The sequence below is a fragment of the Tauraco erythrolophus genome, chromosome 1 (genome assembly GCF_009769465.1).
Source record: "Tauraco erythrolophus isolate bTauEry1 chromosome 1, bTauEry1.pri, whole genome shotgun sequence".
In the NCBI taxonomy this organism is placed as follows: Eukaryota; Metazoa; Chordata; class Aves; order Musophagiformes; family Musophagidae; genus Tauraco; species Tauraco erythrolophus.
The window spans coordinates 46,998,484-47,020,599 of record NC_141465.1 but is presented as its reverse complement, the minus strand read 5'-3'; the positions used below and the strand labels follow the sequence as shown (position 1 = coordinate 47,020,599).

The window sequence follows — 22,116 nt, the reverse complement described above, 5'->3', positions numbered from 1 at the left end:
TCTGCTTAACCATTTTGTTCAAAATTTGCTACCTTGCTTTCAGTGGAGATACAATACAAGCATTGCTGCAAACTAATAAACTCCATAAAAACGCTCCCTTTTGCAATTTAGGGAGATTTTTGTTCAGAAGGTAGGTTAGATCTTTTGTAGGTAGAGATGCCTGTTTCCCCTCTGTTGACACATTTAGGAAGCTTATGGCACTTTGCTCCCAATTTAGGCTTCTCCTTTAAGTTTCTGAAGTTAATAGGGTGAGTCTGGGCCAAACAATGCGTAGCAAACTAAATTCAAGCTGTACAATAAAAATAATACTACATGCCATAGTACTATGCATAGCAAATGGTTTAAATCTGTTTTCACTGGCTTGAACAACAATTTTATAGTTTACTGACAAAAGAACAAGGTCAAGCTTGTAAGACATAAGTGTTACGTAATGATGTAGAAATTGCAGCAACAATTTTGCAGCAGGACTTTCAACTGTAAGTTTAAGTTCATATTCACAGAAATAGCTACTAGAATGAAACAGTCTAGAGAGATGTTTTGATAGATTTCCAGACATGGAGTTTGCTTATGTTTACTCAGTACTATTTATTGCTAATGATAGGTATTGGATTTGTGCTGGGACATTGGATGGGCATTTTTTTTTAATTCAAAAAATAGATTCATTACGTGTATGATCAGATAATTCATTGAGGAATTCTAAGATTTATAATACAACAGAACCTTCAAAATCTGTTACTTTGTTCCAGTTAAATCTCATGAGCCCAGCATATTATGTTGTCACTTTTTTAATACTTACACTTCAATAAAGCTCAGACAACAGGAACTTTGGAGTGGGGATTGTTTAGTTGTTAAAAAAAAACCAAAACAACAGTATTGCTTTATTACTTTATTATATAGGTCTTTAAAATGACATTTCTTCATCCGTAGCTGTCACCCAAATCGATGAGGATGCAAGTGCCGTGGATTTCACAATTTAGGAAGGACGTTAGTTTTTTCTTGAATTTGAAGAGCAAGTTTTATTGTCCTGGAGATCTTCTCAGGTTTACTCTTTGTTTTGGAGCACTATCAAAACAGAGGACAGTGTTATGCAGAGTGCAATGTGATGCCTTCTTTCAGACGAAGGCCAGAAAGGACTCTCTGCTTCGGTTTTCTGTATAGAAAAACTGTAGTAGTTTAGCCAATTATTGCTGGGCTGAGCTCAATAACACATAAAACAACTGCTCTAGTTCTCACAATGCTTCTGTGGAAATTTTTTATTAGGGTAGGATATTCTGCTTGGAAACAAATGTCAGTTCTGTGTGTCTATCTTCTGCTTGTTTCTATTTCCAGAACAAAAGATGACAACCTGCTTCATTATCAATCTGATATCCTTCTACAATAAGGTCACCTGCCTAGTGGATAAAGGGAAGATGGTGGATGTAGTTTTTCTGGATTTTAGTAAGGCTTTTGATACAGTCCCTCACGGCATCCCTCTGGACAAGTTGTCAACTGGGAGATGAGCAGGTTCACGGTGCGCTGGGTGAAGAACTGGCTGAAGGGCAGGGCTCAGTGTTGTAGCGAATGGGGCTACACCTGGCTAGCAACTGATCACCAGTGCTGTTCCTCAGGATTAAATTCAAGGGCCAGTTGTGTTCAATATTTTTATCAATGATCTGGATGCAGGAGTTAAATGCACCGTTAGCAAGTTTGCTGATGGTAATAAACTGGGAGGTGCTGTTGTCTCTCTGAAGGGACAAGATGCCTTGCATGGGGATCTGGATAGATTGGACTGTTGTGCAATGATTAATGGCGTAATTTAACAATAACAAGTGTCAGATTCCACACCTAGGATGAAGTAACGCCAGGCACAAGTATAAATTGGGAGAGAGGTGGCTGGAGAGCAGCTCTGTAGAAAGGGATCTGGAGATGCTGGTTGACAGCAGGCTTAATGTGAGTCAGCAGTGTGCCCTGGCAGCTAAGATGGCAAAACGCATCCTGAGGTGCATCAGTAACACCATAATCAGCTGGTCAAAAGAGGTGATTACGCTGCTGCATTTAGCATTGGTACAGCCTCACCTCGAGTACTGTCTGTGTAATTCTGGGTGCCACAATTTAAGAAGGATGTGAAAGTCCTTGAACGTGTCCAGAGAACAACAAAGCTAATCAAAGGGCTGGAAGGCACGTCCTATGAGGAGCGACTAAGGACTTTGGGCTTGTCTAGTTTGGAGCAAAGGAGGTTGAGGGATGACCTTCTTGCTCTCTGCAGCTTCCTGAGGAGGGGAAGTGGAGAGGGAGGTGCTGAGCTCTTCTCCCTGGTATCCAGTGATAGGACATGGGAAGGGTTGAAAGCTGCATCAATCAGGGGAGGTTCAGACTGGACATTAGGAAACATTTCTTTATCAAGACGGTGGTCAAACACTGGAACAGGCTTCCTAGAGAGATGGTCAATGCCTGAAGCCTGTCAGTGTTTAAGAAGCGTTTGGACAAAGCCTTTAATAGCATGCTTTAACTTTTGATTAGCCCTGAAGTGGTCCAGCAGTTGGACTGGATGATCATTGTAGATTGCTTCCAACTGAAATATTCTATATTCTATTCCCTTCTTATTATCTATTAAGTAAAGAAAGGGAGTTATTAGTTAGGTAAAGGTCTTGATCTTTTATATTTTCATCAGTAGCTATCACATTGTCCCTTATAGCAATGCAGGATAGAGCTCCTGCCTGAAGTTTTATGATAGGACCTTATGCTGCATGTAAATGACTATGGCTCATATAATTTGCTTTTCCTCTATATTTTTGATCTCATTGCATTCTTGAATTCTTCAAATGTTCTGGCAAGAAAAGAACTGTAGAAACCTGGTGGGTTTTATTTACTGGGCCTGATCTATTCTTTACTGTGGTGCTGATCTGTTTATTTTTCTCTAGCCCCTTCTTTAACTTCAAGCATATTTGGGTCATCAACAAACTTTTAACTCATTTCCTGAAAGAAGATTGCTGCAGGATCTGGATGTCTGGGCAGCGAACATAGAGAACCTTCCTAGAAAAACATCTCATCTTAGACTATTCATCTATTCCTTACGGTGGTTGCATCTTCAGATGACAACACTGTAATGCAAATTACTTGGAAGGCTTTAAAAAGAATTAACTGCAAATCCTCTCTGTGATTTGGATGCTCACTGTTTTGTGTGTTTTCTGCTGCCTGTTGTCTGAGTGATCCTCACCTTTCTTGTGCACTTGGCTGAGGCCAAACTTGTGTACCTTGCTGTCAGCCTGATGCTTTGCAATCAACGGGAGCATTGACCTCCACGGGACTTACAAAAGGCCCTCTGGTAGAATCGATGCTTCAGTTTTGCTTTAGACAGCCTGTCAGCTTCATCTAATCACTGAAATGTTTCTTCGTCTGTGACTCTCTTTGTGTCTGTTCTGTTGTTTTAAGTTACTTAGAGAGGACACTACTAATTTGTTGAGCCCAAACCATATTAAAAGGATCAACTAGACCATGTGACATAGAGAGCAACTGTCTTGCAGCCTTATTTCTGAGACTCATCCTTTTAGCCTTTGTATACTTTAGAATTAAGATTTGACTTTCCCTCTGTAATAAAGCAATATAATGAGATAACATCCAATAATTTCCTTCTCTCCTGTCCTCCCTCCATTCCTCTTTCTGTGATCAAAACATGGATTTAAACCAGACCATCTGACAGCCAGTCTTGAAAAGAAAGGTTTTTAACAGGGTTAGGTGACTTGGTCTGTCTTCACGTGCAGTTCTCACCTAGCTCTCTGGATGGAGCTCACGCTGCTTCCAAAGGAGCTACAAGTCAGAAAGGAGCATTTCGCACTGTGCTGTGATGCTCTGTTTTCTGCCCTGTCCTTCCTCTCCTGCTCTGTGTAAGCCTTGCTTTATTGCTCTGTATTTGACTATCATCTGAAATTTGCTTTAACTATGCCTGTTAACCTCCTGAATTTTCAACGAAGATCTCTGATTTAAAAAAAGAAAAAAAAAAAAGGCAAAAGATTCCTATTCTTGTCTCTTTAGCCTCTCTTTTGTAAGGGTCATTAATTTTTGCCCTCATTTCAAGAATAGAGAAATTATTCACATGACAGAGCTCTAAGGGTGTGTCTGGCAACAGTCTTCAAGTACATGGTCTGCAAGTTACAGAAGCCATGCAGGAAGATCCATCGTCGTCTGCCTAGGCAGCTGGGGAGCTCTGGGCCACCTTGCAGCCTCTGGGAAGGATGGCAGATGAGTAGGGTGGGGAAGAGAGGAGAGGCTTTTGTTTCCCTTACAATGAAGGTGCAGATTGCAGCCAGCAATGGCAGCCAAATTATGTTGACAGCTGTTGTTTTGTAACAGTGGGCCAAAGGGAAAAGGGAGAACCTACAACCAAAACTCCTTTGACATGACTTGTGTGATCAGGGCTCTCCTCTTTAAAATGGTAATTTTTTTGCTGCTGCTCTTCAAAGGATAATTCAGTGGAAGATCATCACTGAGATGTAAAATTATTTCCTTTCCTGGGCAGGAGCCATTATTTTGTTTAATCACTTTTTCCTTCCTGAAATGCCCTTTGTGCTTGGGTTTAACTGGAGGCTTGAAAAAGAGACTTTTACACAAAAGCCTGTTTTCTGAAAGTTTGCAAATCTCCTGTAAAATAGCCTGTATTGTAGAAAGTTATTTTTTTACTTTGCAATGCTATTTTTAAAGCATGGATGATAAGCCAAAAAAAAAAGCTTGTTTTTCGTCTAATAAGATTTTTCTCTAACTTTATTAACCTCTTTAGGTCATGAAGCACAAATCCCAAGGTCACTGTGCAATCGTTTTTTGCCTACTGAACTTGCCCGCTGCTTGGTTTTATTTCTCTCTAAGGAAGTCGTGTACGCAACATTTGTTTTCTTTGCATCTCTTGAGTCTGAAGACTGAGGCAAGAGGACCACAGGAAAATATAAGGACAGTGCCTAGCTATAGGTGCCTTGTCTCAGGCAGCGTTAGGTGCCTTTGTTTAGCCTACAGGGTTTGTTCCGGAGCTTCAGAGAGCTACAGCAAACCTCCCTGGATAAGGCAGTGTAATTTAGGCCAACAGCCCTTAGGAAATCAAGAGCCATCTGTACAAGCCCTGATTTAGCAAAGTGGAGGTACTTTAAATGAGGTAGATGTCCATGGGTTATCTCACTGAAGCCATTCGCTTCTCAGCTGGAACTCACTGGCTGTATCCAGCCTTCCAGTCAATTAGCTGAGCCCCTGCCATCTCTCCCAGTTCTCCGTGGTGTCTCTCTCTTTACATTGGGGTGATTTCGCTGCGAACATGATAGCCATACTGCTCAGACCAGAGGTCCAATGTCTGGCTCAGACAGTGGCCAAACAGTAGCAGATGTTTAGAGATGAACATAAGGGCAGGGCAAACATAAAGAAATACATTCCCACTATCCTCTCCTGGCTCTGACAATCTGCAGCTCAGTTGTTTCCTGAGCCAGAAGTGGTGTCTCTGTAATTATTCATATTTTTCTGCTGTGAGTTTATCTAATGACTTTTTGAACCCATGACAGTTTTTATCATTCACAACTTCCCATTTCAATGAGTTCCACTACCGCACTGTGCTCTGTGTGAGAAAGCATCTCCTTTTGCTTGTCTGGAGAAGGTCACCTTCTCCCACTACGTTCTTGTAGTGGGGAAACCAGAGAACCATCATTGCCTGTTCTGTTCTCATGCCCTCTCTTCCTTACGTATAAACCTGGCCCCAGCAATACATCCAGGGAGTTTGAAGCCTCATGTGTTTGTTCAAATAGACTGTCCAGGGCGTGCACTAGGTACAGCTCTGAAAAATAACTTTTCATTAAGATCTGAGGCATACCCGGACAAAAAGGCCAGACACCACAGCTTCAGGAGCTGAAATTAATCTTGCTTAATGCCATCCTAGTTTTGCACAAAGATGACAAAGCAACCAATCTTGAGAGCGGGCACAGGGTGCTCTGCAAAAATAAAAAGTGCATTTTGTGCCTTTTGGGGTCTGTGGACCCATCCTATGTAAAATAATGCAAAAATATGACAGAGGAACTAGCCCTGAGTCTCAATACCTCTTGCATCTGAAGTGGGCTTTTTCTGGAACGAAGGCCAGCACAAGGCTGACAGAACAACCCTTTGTAAAAGAGAGGGATAGAGTTTCAAACCCGAAGATCCCAAGACACCTTTTACTGGTTCTTTTAAGATGACTTTATATTTTTGTTTCAAGGATCTCAGAGAACTTTACAAAGTGTAAGACTGCTTCAGAGCACTAACACAAGCTGCTAGACTTGGTTTAGGAGAACTAGGAAAAGAAAGACAAATTTCCAAAGTCTCTAATTGCATTTAGGCACTTCATTTCTGTTCAAAAGCTAATGAGGATGACTGCTAACTTTTGAATTTACTGGTTTTACTAGAAAGTATTCAGATCTTCTTGAAACAACCTTGTCATTTCTAAACTGGAAAGCATACTTCTTAGTGCCAGTTGAACCTTGGCCGCACTTTTGCTTTGTGGAAGTGAACTTTCTGAAATTCAGGTAGTGTCTGTCTGGACTAGTACTTCGATGCAAAAATTTAAGGTCCTGCCTGTATTGTAAAGTTGCATTGCAGGGAGCAATGAACAAGTCTCCTGATAAAGTTGAGACATGGGTTGGAATTCAGAAGAGACAGAGTCACATTACCTCTTTTCCTACATGTCTATAACTCTCTTGGACATTAAATGTATCACCAGGAGTTTATTTTCATGGTGTAACTCATCTTTATCTTACTGTGTGCATGGACATATGAAGAGAAGGGGACGGCTCCATAGGAAACAGGAGATGAAGTAGATGCTGCGCAGTTCAGAAATTATGTAGTATATTTGAAAAGTTTGCTCCACTTACCTAGGTTGAAATTTGGTCAGGACATTGAGGCTACCACTCGCACACTGGCCTTGAGATAGCTTTTTGGAAAATGCCAATGCTTAGGGCAACATTTGTCACCTGGAAGGCACAGAGAATGCCTTCTTGTGTAGAAGCATTCCACACTTTCCTCTGAATAAAAAGAAGTCTTCACTTTCCATCAGATCAACAACTTTTCTTTTTTTAAATCACGTTTCTCATCATAAACTTTAGTTTTTAAACTCAAAGAATAATCTCCCTCACATTCCATATTTAATTTAACCTTCTCAGGAGGACTGGGCTTCAGTAACTGCAGGAGATGTTCTTCTCCATTGGTCAGAGTTGAAACTAATAGCCATGGCATGTTTGCTTATCTCTTATCTCTGGGGTTAGATCGCTGCTGTCAGCTTCTCCCTTGTTATCTGGCTGCTGCTACGGCTCACTCAGTTGTGCAGGGATGTCAGTTCCATTAATAACATGAGCAACGCGCAAACAGATAGTGGAAAACAGGTGAAGGGAGAGGAAATTGTATTTAACCCTGATCTCGCAGCTGTCATTTTTCAGACTCCACCACGACTCCATAAGGCCAGAATAGGGGTGTGACATTGAAATGCTTGTGATAAATCCCATGCTTGAAATAAAAGAAGGGAGGCAGATGAATGGATGTACCCGCAGACTCTCAGGGACTGGGGTAAATCTGAAGCTTTTGTGGCAGAAATGCTACATGAAAGCTTTGGTATGCTAAAAGATGAATTAATTCTTCCAAAGGGCAGGAAGTCCTCCACCACCCCTGGAAGTCTCAGAGTTTAAAATTAAACTTTTGTTGTCTTTGTTGTTTTGCCAAGTAAAACTACCTTCTGTAGAGGAACAGTTACAAAGACATTATAGTCCCCCAGCTCAACAGCAACAGATACTGAGGTATGGCAGACCCATCCTCTGTATGGAGGAGTCTACAAGGGCATGCTCAGGTATCTACTTGGTATTCCCTTCTTATTTCCAATGAATGTACGTTTTCTGGCTGTGGTGTTCTCCATGTCCTGTATGTGCTTGCCTGAGCCATTGAGAGGAAAGCTGGCCACTTGCTGCAAGCGGGCAGGAAGTACAGCAAGGCAGGGCTGTGGGCTGGGACTTCGGCACAGATGCTCAGCTTTGGACATTGAACTGTCCAGAAGCAGGAGCTTTAGCAGAGCTTTAACTTGCACGGGTGTTGTACTAGTCCTGGAGGTCTCAAGCAAAGTTGTGAAATGTTTACATGGCTTCAGGTACTGTTATTGCTGGAGTTTACTTTTAGAAGAGCTTTACCACAAGAAGGTTATCAAACTCAGGAATTTGCTCCCTTAGTGGCCTTTCAGAAGCCAGGATGTGCCTAAGAACAAAGGCTTCCTCCTCCCTTCGTGAGGGAGCTGTGAGGTGTCTTATGCTCAGTTTTCTGGGTAAGTGTTCCATCAACGTGGAGATAAATACATATATATAAAATATATTTAAAAATAAAAATGTGTAAAGGTTTTTATTATAGAGGGATTTGGTCTTGAATAGAAAGTAGAACATTTCCTGCATATGTTTTTTCTGGACTCTGCAGCCTATGTTTGTGTCTATGTATGCATCTGCTTTCCCTCATGTATTATAAGGCATGGACAGCTGGTAGTGGCATGCCTACTGGTACACTGCTGGTTGAGTTCCCTGTTCAAGCAAGAGTAATTTCTCCCAAAGAGAGGAAACCTGCAATTCCCGAGCTGAGGAATGCTTGTGTTTTAGGTCCTCAGTCCCTATTTCAGTTTTGGAGTAGTGTAATAGTGAGTCTCTGCCATGTCTGATCTCAGCTGTATCTAGACTGGATCTGATGGTCACTTGTGACTAGAAATGAAAAAAAGAATTTTTCACATTCTATTCATTATAAAAAAAAAAGGTTGCTCTGCAACCTTTGCTAGGCAAAGACAACCTTGAAAAGGTTATATTAATATAAACTGATGCAAACAGGGGCTAAGGTTGGAAGTTGTCCCTCTCTGGAACAGGTTATTCAGAGTTCTGCATAAAACTGCCAAACGAAATGCTGTGGTAACATATCTCTTTTGGGCCCCTTGCTTTAAGAGAGATATTGAGCTCCTGGAGCGAGTCCAAAGAAGGGCGACTAAACTGGTCAAGGGGCTGGAAAATAAAACTTATGGGGAGCGGCTGAGGGAGTTGGGGCTGTTTAGCCTGGAGAAGAGGAGGCTGAGGGGAGACCTGATTACAGCCTACAAATACTTGAGAAGGGATGGTGGGGAGGTGGGGGAAGGACTCTTTACATTAGTGATGGGTGATAGAACAAGAGGAAATGGGTATAAGCTTAGTCAGGGGAGATTCAGATTGGATGTTAGGAAGTATTTCTTCTCTGAAAGGGTTGTCAGCCACTGGAATAGGCTGCCCAGGGAGGTGGTTGAGTCCCCATCCCTGGATGTGTTTAAGAATAGGGTGGATGAACTACTTAGCGATATGGTTTAATGGGGATTAGGGATGGTTGGACTGGATGATCTCTAAGGTCTTTTCCAACCTAGAAATCTATGAAATCCCATACAGCTGTGATGGGGAGAGAGCTTCCTTGCCCTTTCCTGGTCACTGGGGCTGCCCCTCTCAGAGTGTTACAGCATTTGGTGCTGGAGATTCCTTCAGTGCAACAGGCTTTTTGGGTCCTTGGGGATTTTTATTTTGTCAGTGTTTTTTTTTGTCAAACCTGCTGTTTTCCCAGAGCTAAAACTAAGACAGTAGAAAAGATTTTTGCAGCAAGGTGGGTGTGTTTCTAGCAAGAGGTGGCATGACAGTGGGAGTGCGGGTCAACTGATGAGGAGCTCTAGCAGTGAGCAGTGAAACAAGTCTGAGAAGGAGTTTCTACAAAAAATGCAACATCACAATTTCTGCAGCTCACTAACATGCGAAAGGTCAGTCAAAGGTGGACTTTTAAAGTCATTGCAAATCCTTAGGATTCTGGTGCAAAATTTGTTGGCTAAGAATGTCTAATGTAATTGCAAAAGACAGATACAGAGAATTTTGAGTTGTGGGGATTTTTTTTGTTTGATCGCTTGGGATTTTTTTGTTGTTGTTTTGGTTTGGTTTTGTTTGTTTTAAGAGACAATTGTACTGGAAAACGTAGAGCATTGCCTGAAAATAAAGGCATGAGGAGGTACAGCCTTCTAAAGTGCTGAGGATATGTCTAAGCTTAACTAGAGTGCATGAGCTATTAGAGCCATGTCCAAGGCAGTTTAGCAGCATATACCATAGAGCACATATACACCAGCATGATACTAATGATGGTCTGTACCTTCAGACCACACTACTTGCTTCTGGCTTGTTTGAAGTGCAGCTGGAGGAGCAACTAGCTGTCCACACACACCTCTGTAGTCATGCCCTAAGTGATCCACAGGTGCGTAGAGGGGGATCCAGCAAAGAAATCCCCATGCTGGAGTGGACCTGTCACTGCTGGTGTTGTGCCATGATGCCATAGCTGGACCCTAGTGCAGGCTGAGTGAGTTTGCATATATGGCACCATCATTTCTTGTGGTCCACAGGCATGAGCCCAGCTCCACTGAGAACCCAGAGGCCCTTAAAACTAACTGAGGAGCTTTGGACAGTGATGGTTAAATGTTAAATACATCTTTTGCTGGGTACTCAGTTGTGCTGGTCTGCTGTATAAATGCATTTATGTATTGTTTAATCACAGAGGAAAATATCTGCTGTGTGCCAGGAAGAAATGTATTTAATTTACAGAGCTATGGTTCTGCTCATGAAAGCCAGGGTTTATGTCTGTCACATGTAATATTCTATGTATAAAATAATGGACTCATGATAACTGTCACACAGAGATTGCAAATGGAAAATGGAATTAAAATAAAATGGACAAAGGAATTCTTTTTCTTAGCAAAATTAAAGCATTGCTGGAAGCAGAATGAGTTTGGAACCAAGCTGATAGGAAAAAATATGAGCAAGTTTATTATTTATACTGCTGCATTGAAATAAGGAGTCATGCTTGTGAAAATATCACAGTGACTTTGTATTTTTACATAAGTAAGACTGTTTCAGATTTTCTGTGATCTAGTTCAGTTCTATTACTAAAAACCAAAATTAATCCAGGATTAATTTAAACTGAAAAATTAATTCTGGTGAAATTACTGTCACAGTACTGGAACTGATGATTGAGTCTTTGTCTTCCAGAAAGCCAGAAGCAAAAGGGATTTAGGACAGAAGAGAGTGGCACTAATGTATATTGTTGCTTTTTCTGACTCTTCTGTGGATGGCAGTCCTATTAAACCTTTAGGTGCTTGCAACTTTATGGTTAGTAATAGTCATATTATCTTGGTAGCTGGTGGATGTTAAGACTGGATATATAATCTCAACTAACAGTTCATGTATTAAATTCTTTGTCCCTTTTCCCCTGCTTTTTCCTAGGAAGGTAAAGTATGGTATGGTCCCTTTATGAGTGCACTAGATAATGTTTTCTTGTCAGGAAGTTTTCTTTGAGTGAGGCTTTGATTTCAAAAGATGATTCAGAGGAAGAGGTAAACAAATGTAACACATAATCCCTTTGCTGTTTCTTCTCTGCTTTCCCACATTAGGTGTTCTTGTGCTAGTTCCAGCATTTGCTCGGTCACTCGGTGTAGTGAGTTATTCAGCTCACTGATCTGGCAGAAAATTAACTGGGGAAAAACTTGGATAGATTTCTGTTATGTTAGTGAGCTAAGCAATCTCTCAGAAAGATGCAGCAAGATGCTGAGGTGGCTCATGGAGGCTGTGGGTGCAGGCAGCATGGGCAGAAGTATGGACAGAGATGGGAGGAGCAAGGGAGAAGACCGAGGACTAGGAAATTTTTTTTTTTTATTTCGCAGCACAAAGCTGTTAAATGGACTCAGCTACTTTTGAAACTACAATGTGTATTTAACCAAAACCAATTTTATGTGTACTTCATGAATGTGATTATTCATATAAGGCACTTGATTTTTATTATTTTTTTTATCCTCAAGCCATTACAAGACTAGAGCAATAGCTATATTTTCCATGTTCACAATTGATTAATGTAGAACATTCAAAACAACTATTGAAATATGGAGGGGAGGGTTATGGTGCAGTGTGAGGTGGTGGTATGTGGAATATTATTAAATGAAACACTAGCTCGGAAAAATCTTGAGAAGTCTGCACAGTTTGTATAGTTGTGATATGCAAATATAAGAGGAAAGTTAAAGCCAAAGTTTAAAAATTAATGGCTGGATGATTAGCTATATTCTGAAGTATGGATTATAGCCAGTTCACTGCAGATCGAGTACTGTTAAAAATTATCATTTCAGGCCAAGTGTTTGTGTTTGAGTTGCCACTTCACTTTTGCTTGCAGTTGACTAGGTGCAAATTGCTGACATTTTATGTGACCCATGCCTAAGAAACAAAATACATTTTTAAGGTGGGCCTAGTCCATCTCCCGCTCAAGTTGGTGCGTCACTTCCTCCTGATATCTGTAGGACTGGGCTTTAGCCCTGTGATGGAACTTTTCTGTTTTACCAAGATACATCACTCTATTTTCCTCCTTTTTCTATACGTAAAACCTAAATAGATGCAGTGATATTTATGCAGCAGTTTTACCAGATGGCTCTTGAATTGTCTGTTTTCAATGAAAAACGAAAGGACCAGACACGTACATACAGGCTGAATTCATCTTTGTAATTAAATAGAACATTACTTTGCCATGAATGATTTTAGCTTTCAGAATGTATTTCATGCTAATTTTTCAGTGAACTGTAATTGTATTAATTTTTTATCATTTTAGAAGCTTGAAAATGATCTTCACAAAGTTATTGTGAGTCAAGTTGATATGCAGAAGATCTGTGTCAGACTCATAAAACTTTGTCGGGGGTGAGATATGTTTTGGTTTGGGTTTTTTGTTATTGTGGGGTTTTTTTTGTTTGTTTTGTTTTTCAGTAAGTACAATATGTCAGTACGTGGTGTTGCTAGCAGGCCTACAAAACATAAAAATCTCGCTCTGATGGGCAAAAGAGACTCTCAGAAGGCTCACATGCCAAGTTTGGTTGCCAACTGAGAATTTTACTAGACTGGAAACTGGGATGCTTTGTAGCATTGAAACACATCTGTGCAGTCCCATCTTGGCAAGAGTAAAAGGTAGTTTATTATTCTGTCTCTATAGTAAACTGACTTCCAATGTTCTCATCAGGACAGAAAGACACACTGATGATAAAATCGTGACTGTGTTGAAGTCAGTGGGGAAACTTCCTTGCATAATCAGTGGTGGAAAGAGTAGTCCCACTCTGGGTCCTTTGCCTCGGAGCCTGCTCTCTGTGGCTGATGGGACAGAAAAGAGTTATCTTGACTTATTCTAAAGCATGCCACTGCCCTGCATCACCCCCTGCAAAAGCCCCTCCCTTTCAGTGGCAGGAGAGGAAGCCTGGGGAGATGAGTTTTCTTAATTTGCCTGACAGCCTAAAGTAGGCTGAGTACGGAAAAATAGCTGGGACAAATACCCTGATGCCCCTTTTCTTCCTGTACAGGTGGTTATTTAATATGAAAATTAGAGATAAGAATTAAATGAGCCTTTAAACCATAAAAAGTTGTGCATGGTGCGTTTATGGCAGATTCATGTGCAATTACCACGTGGTTGGTTCCTGTACATTTGTCACATTTCATTTGCTTTCCCTGTATGTATGTGCATGCCTCCTGGAAGGCTGGTGTCTTAAACGTACTTTTAATCTTATCAAGGGGAAAATACTGACTTCATTATCAAAGAGCAAGCCAGTCATAGAATAATTTTCCACTTTCTTGTGCTGTATGAATAAGGAGGTTTTGAACTGCCATTAAATACTACTCAAGCGAACAGAAAAGATAGCAAAGGAAGCAAGAGACTTCCAACATGCAAATTTAGAAACCTGCTCTTAATACAATGCTCTCTAATTTGTCTCTTGTGTAAATAAATGGGGCTGTGTGCTGACCTCAGCTGAACAGGCTTGGACTTGATGCAAAGCCCCTGGGAGGAATCTCAGTTGGAGAGGTTCCTAAGGACTTCAGAGGACTTCCTATATCCTCTCATGGGTTTTGCTTTGGCTATGGGAAACAGTCCCTTCCAACAGCTGCCACATGTCCTTCACTGTCACATCAGGGAACTTATTGGTGTGCCACAGCCTTCTGGCCTGCCACCCATGAGTTTGAGGGCAGGGCCCATCTCTGCTTCTTTCGGCAAAGAAGCACTGCCAGATCTAGGCTGGCTTCATAGTTCTCTGCGTTTACAGCCAGGGAGGTGTGAATTTATTTGCTTTTACTTGGAAGGCAGTCTAGAAATTGAGGGGTTTTTAAAGGATGTAATACAGCTTAAAGCCAAAACTGGTTTTTTGTGTGCCAAAACATGATTAAAAATTTTCGATCGACATTGTACTGGCTAAATCATGAAACGACAGTGTATTGACATAGTTAATTCTTACTTTTTCTTTAAAAGCCATTGTTGATTTTTTGCAAGTCGCACTATAAATTGTTTTTAAAGGGTTTACTGTTCATCATACAAGTTAGTTTTAAAATTAAATCCTTTTAATCAAAATATTGAGGGGCTCAGTTAAGTAGATTTAACACAGAGGCTACTGTAAGTGATTCACATGAATACTCTGGAACACACACAGAACGTTCGAGATTCACTGAACTTATTTAAGCAGCTGACAGTAAAAACAAAAACTGAGTTTTGTGCTTTACTTTCTAAAGACTAGTATAATAAATATGATTGAGGCATTTTAAATGGAAAACGGAAATTTTCCAGTTCCTCGCAAAGTTCAGTCAGCTGGACCTGACAACACTATCAGGAAAAAAAATAGATGCTTTTGATTATATACAAACTTGAAGCTTGCTCACCACCGCCCTCCACCCCCCTGCTTTTTGTTCCACCCCAGGCATTTAAAATATCTTGAAGGGCTGCTCTACCTTCTGGAAAAATGAGAAAACATTCTGTTGAGAGTTGATTTGGCTCATTTCGTGTTTCTTGTTCAGCATTTGTCTTCCATTGTTGGTTGTTTTGGTTTTTTTATCACTAGGGATATTTGCATGACAATGGGATCTTTCTTGTTTAAGAGTTCATCTGCTCCTCCTGCTAATTTCCTACCTGAAGTTGTAATCTTCTGTTTGTGACATCTTAATTATCTCAACCGCAATTAATCGTAATGTCACAAATGGAGGATTATGACTTTGGGTTGGAAATGAGAATGAGAAATTGAAGGAGTTTGAAGAAGCAAAGAGACCTTTCTTCTTGAAAAATAAAAGAGGAGACAAAATAATTTTGGTTAAACAGAGGTGGCCCTCCATCAGCTTCTTTCTTATCATCATGGAACAGACATTTCTAATTCTTACTGTCATAGGAGGTCATGCTGTATTGAGACGCTGTAGAAGGGAAAAAGGGGGCAAGAATTTCATTGTGGAGAAAGGAGAATTTTCCCCTGAACAGCCAGCCCATACAGCAAAAGGGGAAAATAGAAGTTGGTGGGTCCCCGGAGAGGTCCCGGCTCTATTCGCAGAGAGAATAATGTAGAGTTGGTATAACTGCAGTTGTTTTAAAGACCAATCCATTTATTGCATTTAATATCTTGCAATATTCATTTGTGTTTAGACATTTGAGTTTGAAGAACAAATTTCCAGAAGAGCATTTTTGGAGGGGTGGGAGGAATTCCAAAGCCTTCAGGAGAAATTGCGTTCAGCATCTCAAAAAACATACAAAGTGGCTTTGTGCTATCATAGTCCATCGTGGCTTTAATTTTTTTATGGACTTGTCATATTTCACTTCTTCGTTCGTCACCTTATCCCTGTGTACCCTTCTGCTTTTCTGCTGGAAGTGTGTTGTTTTCACAGAGATGCTGGGTGGCCTACTGGTGTTTTTGTGAGGACATTACTAAGGCTGTTTATTTACTTACACCGTGATTTAAGAAGCGGGAGTACTCTTCTGCAGCTACTGTCACTTCACACCAGAGTCTTTACACAGACTGTGCATAAACATTGGGACCAAGTCATGACTGAAAGAGGAAAAAACCAAAGTTAATTAAAAGGGAAGTGTCTTATTTTAACACCTTTACTGATGTTAGGGAAAGGACAAAGACTGCAAAGTAGAGGGAGAAAAGTAGAGAATGAAACAAAGATTAGCCATGTGGTTTTAGGAGAGTGTCCTTCAGAAAAGTATGCAGACATCCTCAGGCATAAACAGCAGTGACACTCAGTGGAAATACACCAGTCTGCACTTGCTGGGACTCAGGTTCATCCATATCTGTGAATCAAATCTATTTCAACAGTTGGATGTGTACCAGCTATTGTGCCATAGCTGTCATCTTTTGGAAAACAGGCATGTGACCATTTGATTGACACAAAACCCAGGAGAGAAGATCAGCTGTTAAGAGCCTGCACTCAAACGCATTGCTGTAAGTCTGCAAAAGCTCTGCAGGCAACAGCAGACTCACTGTGATAATCTGAAGACAGAACTTGGACTCACCATATTGTGATGCAAAGTTCATTTGTGGCCCCAAGTTTACCTTGTAGGCAGGTTGGTTTGAAGTTGAACTAAGATGCCTTCAGGGAGGCATAATAATACAAAGTGGAAATAGAATGGGGGGGAAAAAAAGCCATATGCTGAGAAATGGTTATATCTGCCAACACTTTTTTCTTTTTTTTTTTTTCTTTTTCAAAGGCAAAAGCAGTTATGGCAAAAGTGGGTTACCCTCAGTTTATAATGAATGACACATATATTAACGAAGACATCAAAACAGTAAGTGCCAGACTTGCAGCTTTCTTCTTTTACATATTGCAGCCATTCTTTGTTCTGTTTCAGTGCTGTCTAAAAAGCAAAGCTCCTCTTTCGTTTGGCATGCATCTGGGGTTTTGCTTGCCTGGTTATTTTTAGACGTTGAATTAAGTATGGTAGCTCTCATGTCTAAACTTGTCAATGCTGATGTGTCGAAGTGAGATGACCACAGGGCCTGCTGGGAGTAAAATGTGCCTGGGTGCAAAGAACCTTCATGCTATTAAGCATTTTAAAGGTTAAACATACACTGTCATAAATTTTGCCTTTAGTTCTAAAAAAAGAAACAAAACAAAAGCATTTCTCATCAAAGCAATGGTCTTTAAAAATATTAATGCATTTTTCCTCAGAATATCACCATTTATGATGCCCTGTATAGGTTCTTCTCATCTCTCCAGGCTATGAATTTTATTTATGGTTGTTGCTTGTAATCGTGCCTAGAGGTCCTAACCAATGTATAGGCCTACTGTCCTGGCTCCTGGACAAGGATCCAGTAACTGTTCAGCCTGACTAAGGCAGGAAGGCAGATGATGAAGAATAATATAGTTTACCATTTTCCAAAGGGATAACTGTAGGAACATGATGAATTGTGTTACTGACAGTCACAGGCAAAGCAGAATCACAAATTCAATCCTGAACTGGTAAAATACAAGAGTGGTAGTCACCTTCGCCAGAGAACATGAACAAACACTAAACAGAGGCATAATTTATTGAGAAAACTTTGAAGAATCAGCTCTACCAGTCTAGTCCTTGTGCCTGGAAAGAGTAGGGTGAGATGGTGCTGTGAAGACAGTGTAATGATATGGAGGATGTGACCAACTCTGTCACTCAGCATGTGGAATTATTTGCCCAGATAAATGGTAATGTCTAGTGAAAAACCCTTCTTAATCATGTTTGCAAAACTATAGTTTACATCTGAAGTGCATCTTCCTTACAAGTCCTTGGATTGCTTGAAACTGGTGACAGGGATATCAGCTGGATTTATAAACTATTAATATCCCTTTTTCTTGCATGACTAGTTTTGTGGGAGGATTGCTATTAGATTTGGAGGCTTATGGAAGCATGGAGCTCTACATCTGCAAGCATTTAATGTGAGAAACAGTAAGAAAGTAGTGGCAGAACCCTCAGAGAGCACAGAGTATGAAGTATTGGTAATAAAATGCAAAACAAACTGAAAAAGGGGGCTTTCTTACATTTTTGAAAGTGATTTTAAAATGCATTTTAAAAATGAAAGTAGGCCTATTTCCTTCTGGAAAAGAGGCTGTCTTAATAATAGCCATAGAAACATGCAGTCTGCAATTCATCGTTGGGTTCTTCTGACTTCCTTAGCTCCTCTCTGCACAGGGAAGAGCGTTTCCAATCTTCTAGTCCCATATGTAGATTGGTCCAGCTACTGTGTTTTACTAAGCTTGCAAAATATTTATTATTCCTAACAAGCATGAAAATTTTACTTGCTTTGATAACAGCTAAAAAAAATAGATGATTATCTTGTTTAAATGAAGCTGGTGAAGGGTCTAGAGCACAAGTCTTCTGAGGAGTGGCTGAGAGAAAAGAAGTTGTTTAGCCTGGAGAAAATGAGGCTGAGAGGAGACCTTATTGCTCTCTACAACTATCTGAAAGGAGGTTGTAATGAGATGGATGGGTGTTGGTCTCTTCTCCCAAGTAACAAACAATAGGACAAGAAGAATGGCCTAGAGTTGCACCAGGGGAGGTTAGACTGAATATTAAGAAAATTTTTTTCTTTGAAAGGGTTGTCAAGCATTGGAACAGGCTGCCCAGGGAAATGATGGAGTCACCATCCCTGGAGGTATTTAAAAGATGTGTAGATGTGGTGCTTAGGGACATGGTTTAGTGGTGGACTTGGCAGTGCTGGGTTTACAGTTGGACTCGATGATCTTCAAGGTCTTTTCCAACTGAAACGATTCTATGATTCTATGAAGATAAAAGTTCTGATTGTTCTTTGTCAGCTTTTGTTTCCTTGGACATGCTTTAAAAATGTTTGTGCTTTATCTGTACAGCTGAAGTTTACAGAAAGTGACTACTTTGGCAACGTGTTGCAAACTCGCAAGTACGCAGCCCAATCTGATTTCTACTGGCTTAGAAAAGAAGTTCCAAAAACAGAGTGAGTAGACAAAAGGCAAATTTGCACAATCTTCTAACAATATTTTAATTTATATTATTTGATTTATACCATTTACATTTAAATAGAATTATATACACAGCAACATAATATGATACAAAAAGCCTATGGGAAAACCCCCAGCTTATTCAGAAATTCCTGCGGATGTGTTTTTTTTGGAAGTTCTAGGTATCCCTATTCGGATGCACAGTCATCATATGATTGCAGCTTAAACTTTTAATTCAATGAAAAAAGGGGTAATTGAATCTCAATTAAAAATGCATTATGTCTCTTGGTCACAGTTAGAATTTGGAATGGTACAGCAGGGATTTATGAAATAAATTTGCTAAGAATGGAACCATTAGTAAAAGATTACATTATTATTAGTGTTAGCAATCAGCATTGTTAGTTACCTACTGTTGATAGTAATGATATGGTATAAGACATAATTTAAATTGTATATGTTTTTTTTTATTTCTTTGTAAACCTGAGAGTCTATATTGTGTCACATACCATCGTGAAATACATGAGAGAATCAGTCTCTCTTCTTACTGGTGGTGATCAAATCCTTAAAATGCGAATTAAAACCTAAATAGAACTTAATTAGTCTAATCGTGCTACTTAAAAATTACTCCTCCTACACAAAGGAGAAGAGTCTGAAATCAGTGCTGCTGCTTAGCTTCTTGGTGGTGTTTCTTCAGGGCTCCAGAAATTTCTGCTCAAACTGAGAAATGCCTTGTTCTGGGGGCGGCTCTGTGTTGTTCGTGAGGCAGGTAGGGGACGTCAGCAGTACAGGCACAGGCTGTTCCTGGTTAGAGTGTTGTAATTTGGCTCCCTATTTTCAAGGCATTGTTTACAGCTTAATTTTAATTGTGAATTTTACCTTCTTGTCACACCTTTCTCTGACATTTCAATGGTTAATCCCGGGGATGATTTTGTGGGCTTTCCTGCAGCCCTGCATGGCAGGGCTAGATCACAACAGTGTGTTCTCTTCAGACCAACAGTTTCCATGAGAGCAGTGAAATAATGCTTGCCTCTCTATAGCAATGGTCATCAGCAGCCTTCCTCCTTGTGAACAGTGTTGCAGCAACTCTAACACAGACCAAGTAGATTCTGTGTCTGCTGAGGGATACCGTAGACATGAACCTGTTGGAGCAGGTTCAGAGGAGAGCCATGAAGATGATCTGAAGGCTGGAGCACCTCTGCTATGAAGACAGGCTGAGAGAGTTGGGGTTACTCAGCGTGGAGAAGGGAAGGCTCTGGGGAGACCTTTTAGCAGCCTTCCAGTACTTAAAAGAGGCCTACAAGAAAGCTGGAGAGAGACTTTTTACAAGGGCATGTAGTGATAGGACAAGGGGCAATGGATTTAAACTGAAAGAGGGGAGATTTAGGTTAGACATAAGGAAGAAATTCTTCCCTGTGCAGGTGGTGAGGCACTGGAACAGGTTGCCCAGAGAAGTTGTGGATGCCCCATCCCTGGAAGTGTTCAAGGCCAGGTTGGATGAAGCTTTGAGCAACCTGATCTAGTGGCAGGTGTCCCTGCCCATGGCAAAGGGGGTTGGAACTGTATGATCTTTGAGGTTCCTTCCAACCCAAACCTTTCTGTGATTCTATGGTGCATGAAATAGTGTAGGCTGGATAGAGAGGGCTTGAATGGAAGAGGCAAGGTTGGAAGGGGGGAGTGTGGGAGGAAGAGGACCAGGTGTGAAGACAATTATAATAATCCAGGTGAGACAAGACTAGAGCAGAGGGAGGTGAAAGGCAGGGCATAGGGAAGTCTCATTGGCCAGGTTAAACCACGACAGGAAGTGATAGTCGTGCAGAAGGGAGAGACGAAGGAGAATCAGGATTTTAGTGGCATTTGCTTATCCACCCATGGAGCCATATACATAGACGTGTGTGTATATGTGTATGTATATATAAATACACACCCACAGCTTTTTAACAGTGATTGAATCTATCCTTCTTAACGCTGATAATCATACTTGTAAATAGCAGAGGATCAAAGGACTTCTTGGGCATACCATTTCATTATTATTAATCTTTCTCCTTTGAAATTTAACATCTTTGTTGGAGACATGGACAGTGGGATCGAGTGCACCCTCAGCAAGTTTGCAGATGACACCAAGCAGTGTGGTGTTGTGGACACGCTGGAGGGAAGGGATACCATCCAGAGGGACCTTGACAGGCTGGAGAGGTGGGCCTGTGAGAACCTCATGAAGTTCAACAAGGCCAAGTGCAAGGTCCTGCATGTGGGTCGGGGCAATCCCAAGCACAAGTACAGGCTGGGCGGAGAATGGATTGAGAGCAGCCCTGAGGAAAAGGACTTGGGAGTGCTGGTGGATGAAAAGCTCAACATGAGCCGGCAATGTGCACTGGCAGCCCAGAAAGCAAATTGTATCCTGGGCTGTATCAAAAGAAGTGTGGCCAGCAGGTCGAGGGAGGTGATTCTGCCCCTCTACTCTGCTCTAGTGAGACCCCACCTGGAATACTGTGTTCAGCTCTGGAGTCCCCAACATAAGAAGGACATGGAACTACTGGAGCAAGTCCTGAGGAGGGCCACGAAGATGATCCGAGGGCTGTAGCACCTCTCCTATGAAGACAGGCTGAGAGAGTTGGGGCTGTTCAGCCTGGAGAAGAGAAGGCTCCGGGGTGATCTTATAGCAGCTTTCCAGTACCTAAAGGGGACCTACAGGAAAGCTGGAGAGAGACTTTTTACAAGGGCGTGTAGTGATAGAACAAGGGGCAATGGATTTAAACTGAAAGAGGGGAGATTTAGATATAAGAAAGAAATTTTTTACATTGAGGGTGGTGAGGCACTGGAACAGGTTGCCCAGAGAAGTTGCAGATGCCCCATCCCTGGAAGTGTTCAAGGCCAGATTGGATGAGGCTTTGGGCAACCTGGTGTAGTGGAGGATTTCTCTGCCTATGGCAGGGGAGTTGGAACTAGATGATCTTTGAGGTCCCTTCCAACCCTAACCATTCTATGAAAAGAGGACATCTCCTCAAAGATTTTTAGATCTGGCCAAATCTTCACATTTCACTCAACTTTCAGTGCTGAAGATGTAGACATCTAGTAGCCCTGCAAAAGGACACAGAGGAAGTGTACTGTTAGAAGATTCCTGGGTCTCTTCCAGAACCCATTCCAGTTTCTTGACCACACTCTATTGTTTGTAAGCCCTGGCTCTTAGCTGCAGGGGCGGGCAGCTCTGGGAGGTGCTGGGTTGGGTGCCATTAAGGATAGTGCAAAAGTTCCTTCTGCAAAAAGGGAAAAGTAGCCATAAAAGACACTGGACAGGCTGTTGTCTGTTGGAGAGACTCTTTCTGGAGAGCTCAGAAAATCTGTGGGTGGACCTGCCCCG

The 22,116-nt window shown here is 41.2% G+C and overlaps 1 protein-coding gene across 1 annotated transcript in view; it reads left to right on the top strand.

Moving 5' to 3' along the window:
- The window catches only part of PHEX (phosphate regulating endopeptidase X-linked), a 104,223-nt gene that overhangs the window by 52,486 nt on the left and 29,621 nt on the right, over window positions 1–22,116 (top strand). The window contains 2 exon segments of the mRNA XM_086608931.1: window positions 16,525–16,602; window positions 18,654–18,757. Coding sequence (XP_086465057.1) covers window positions 16,525–16,602; window positions 18,654–18,757 — 182 coding nt within the window.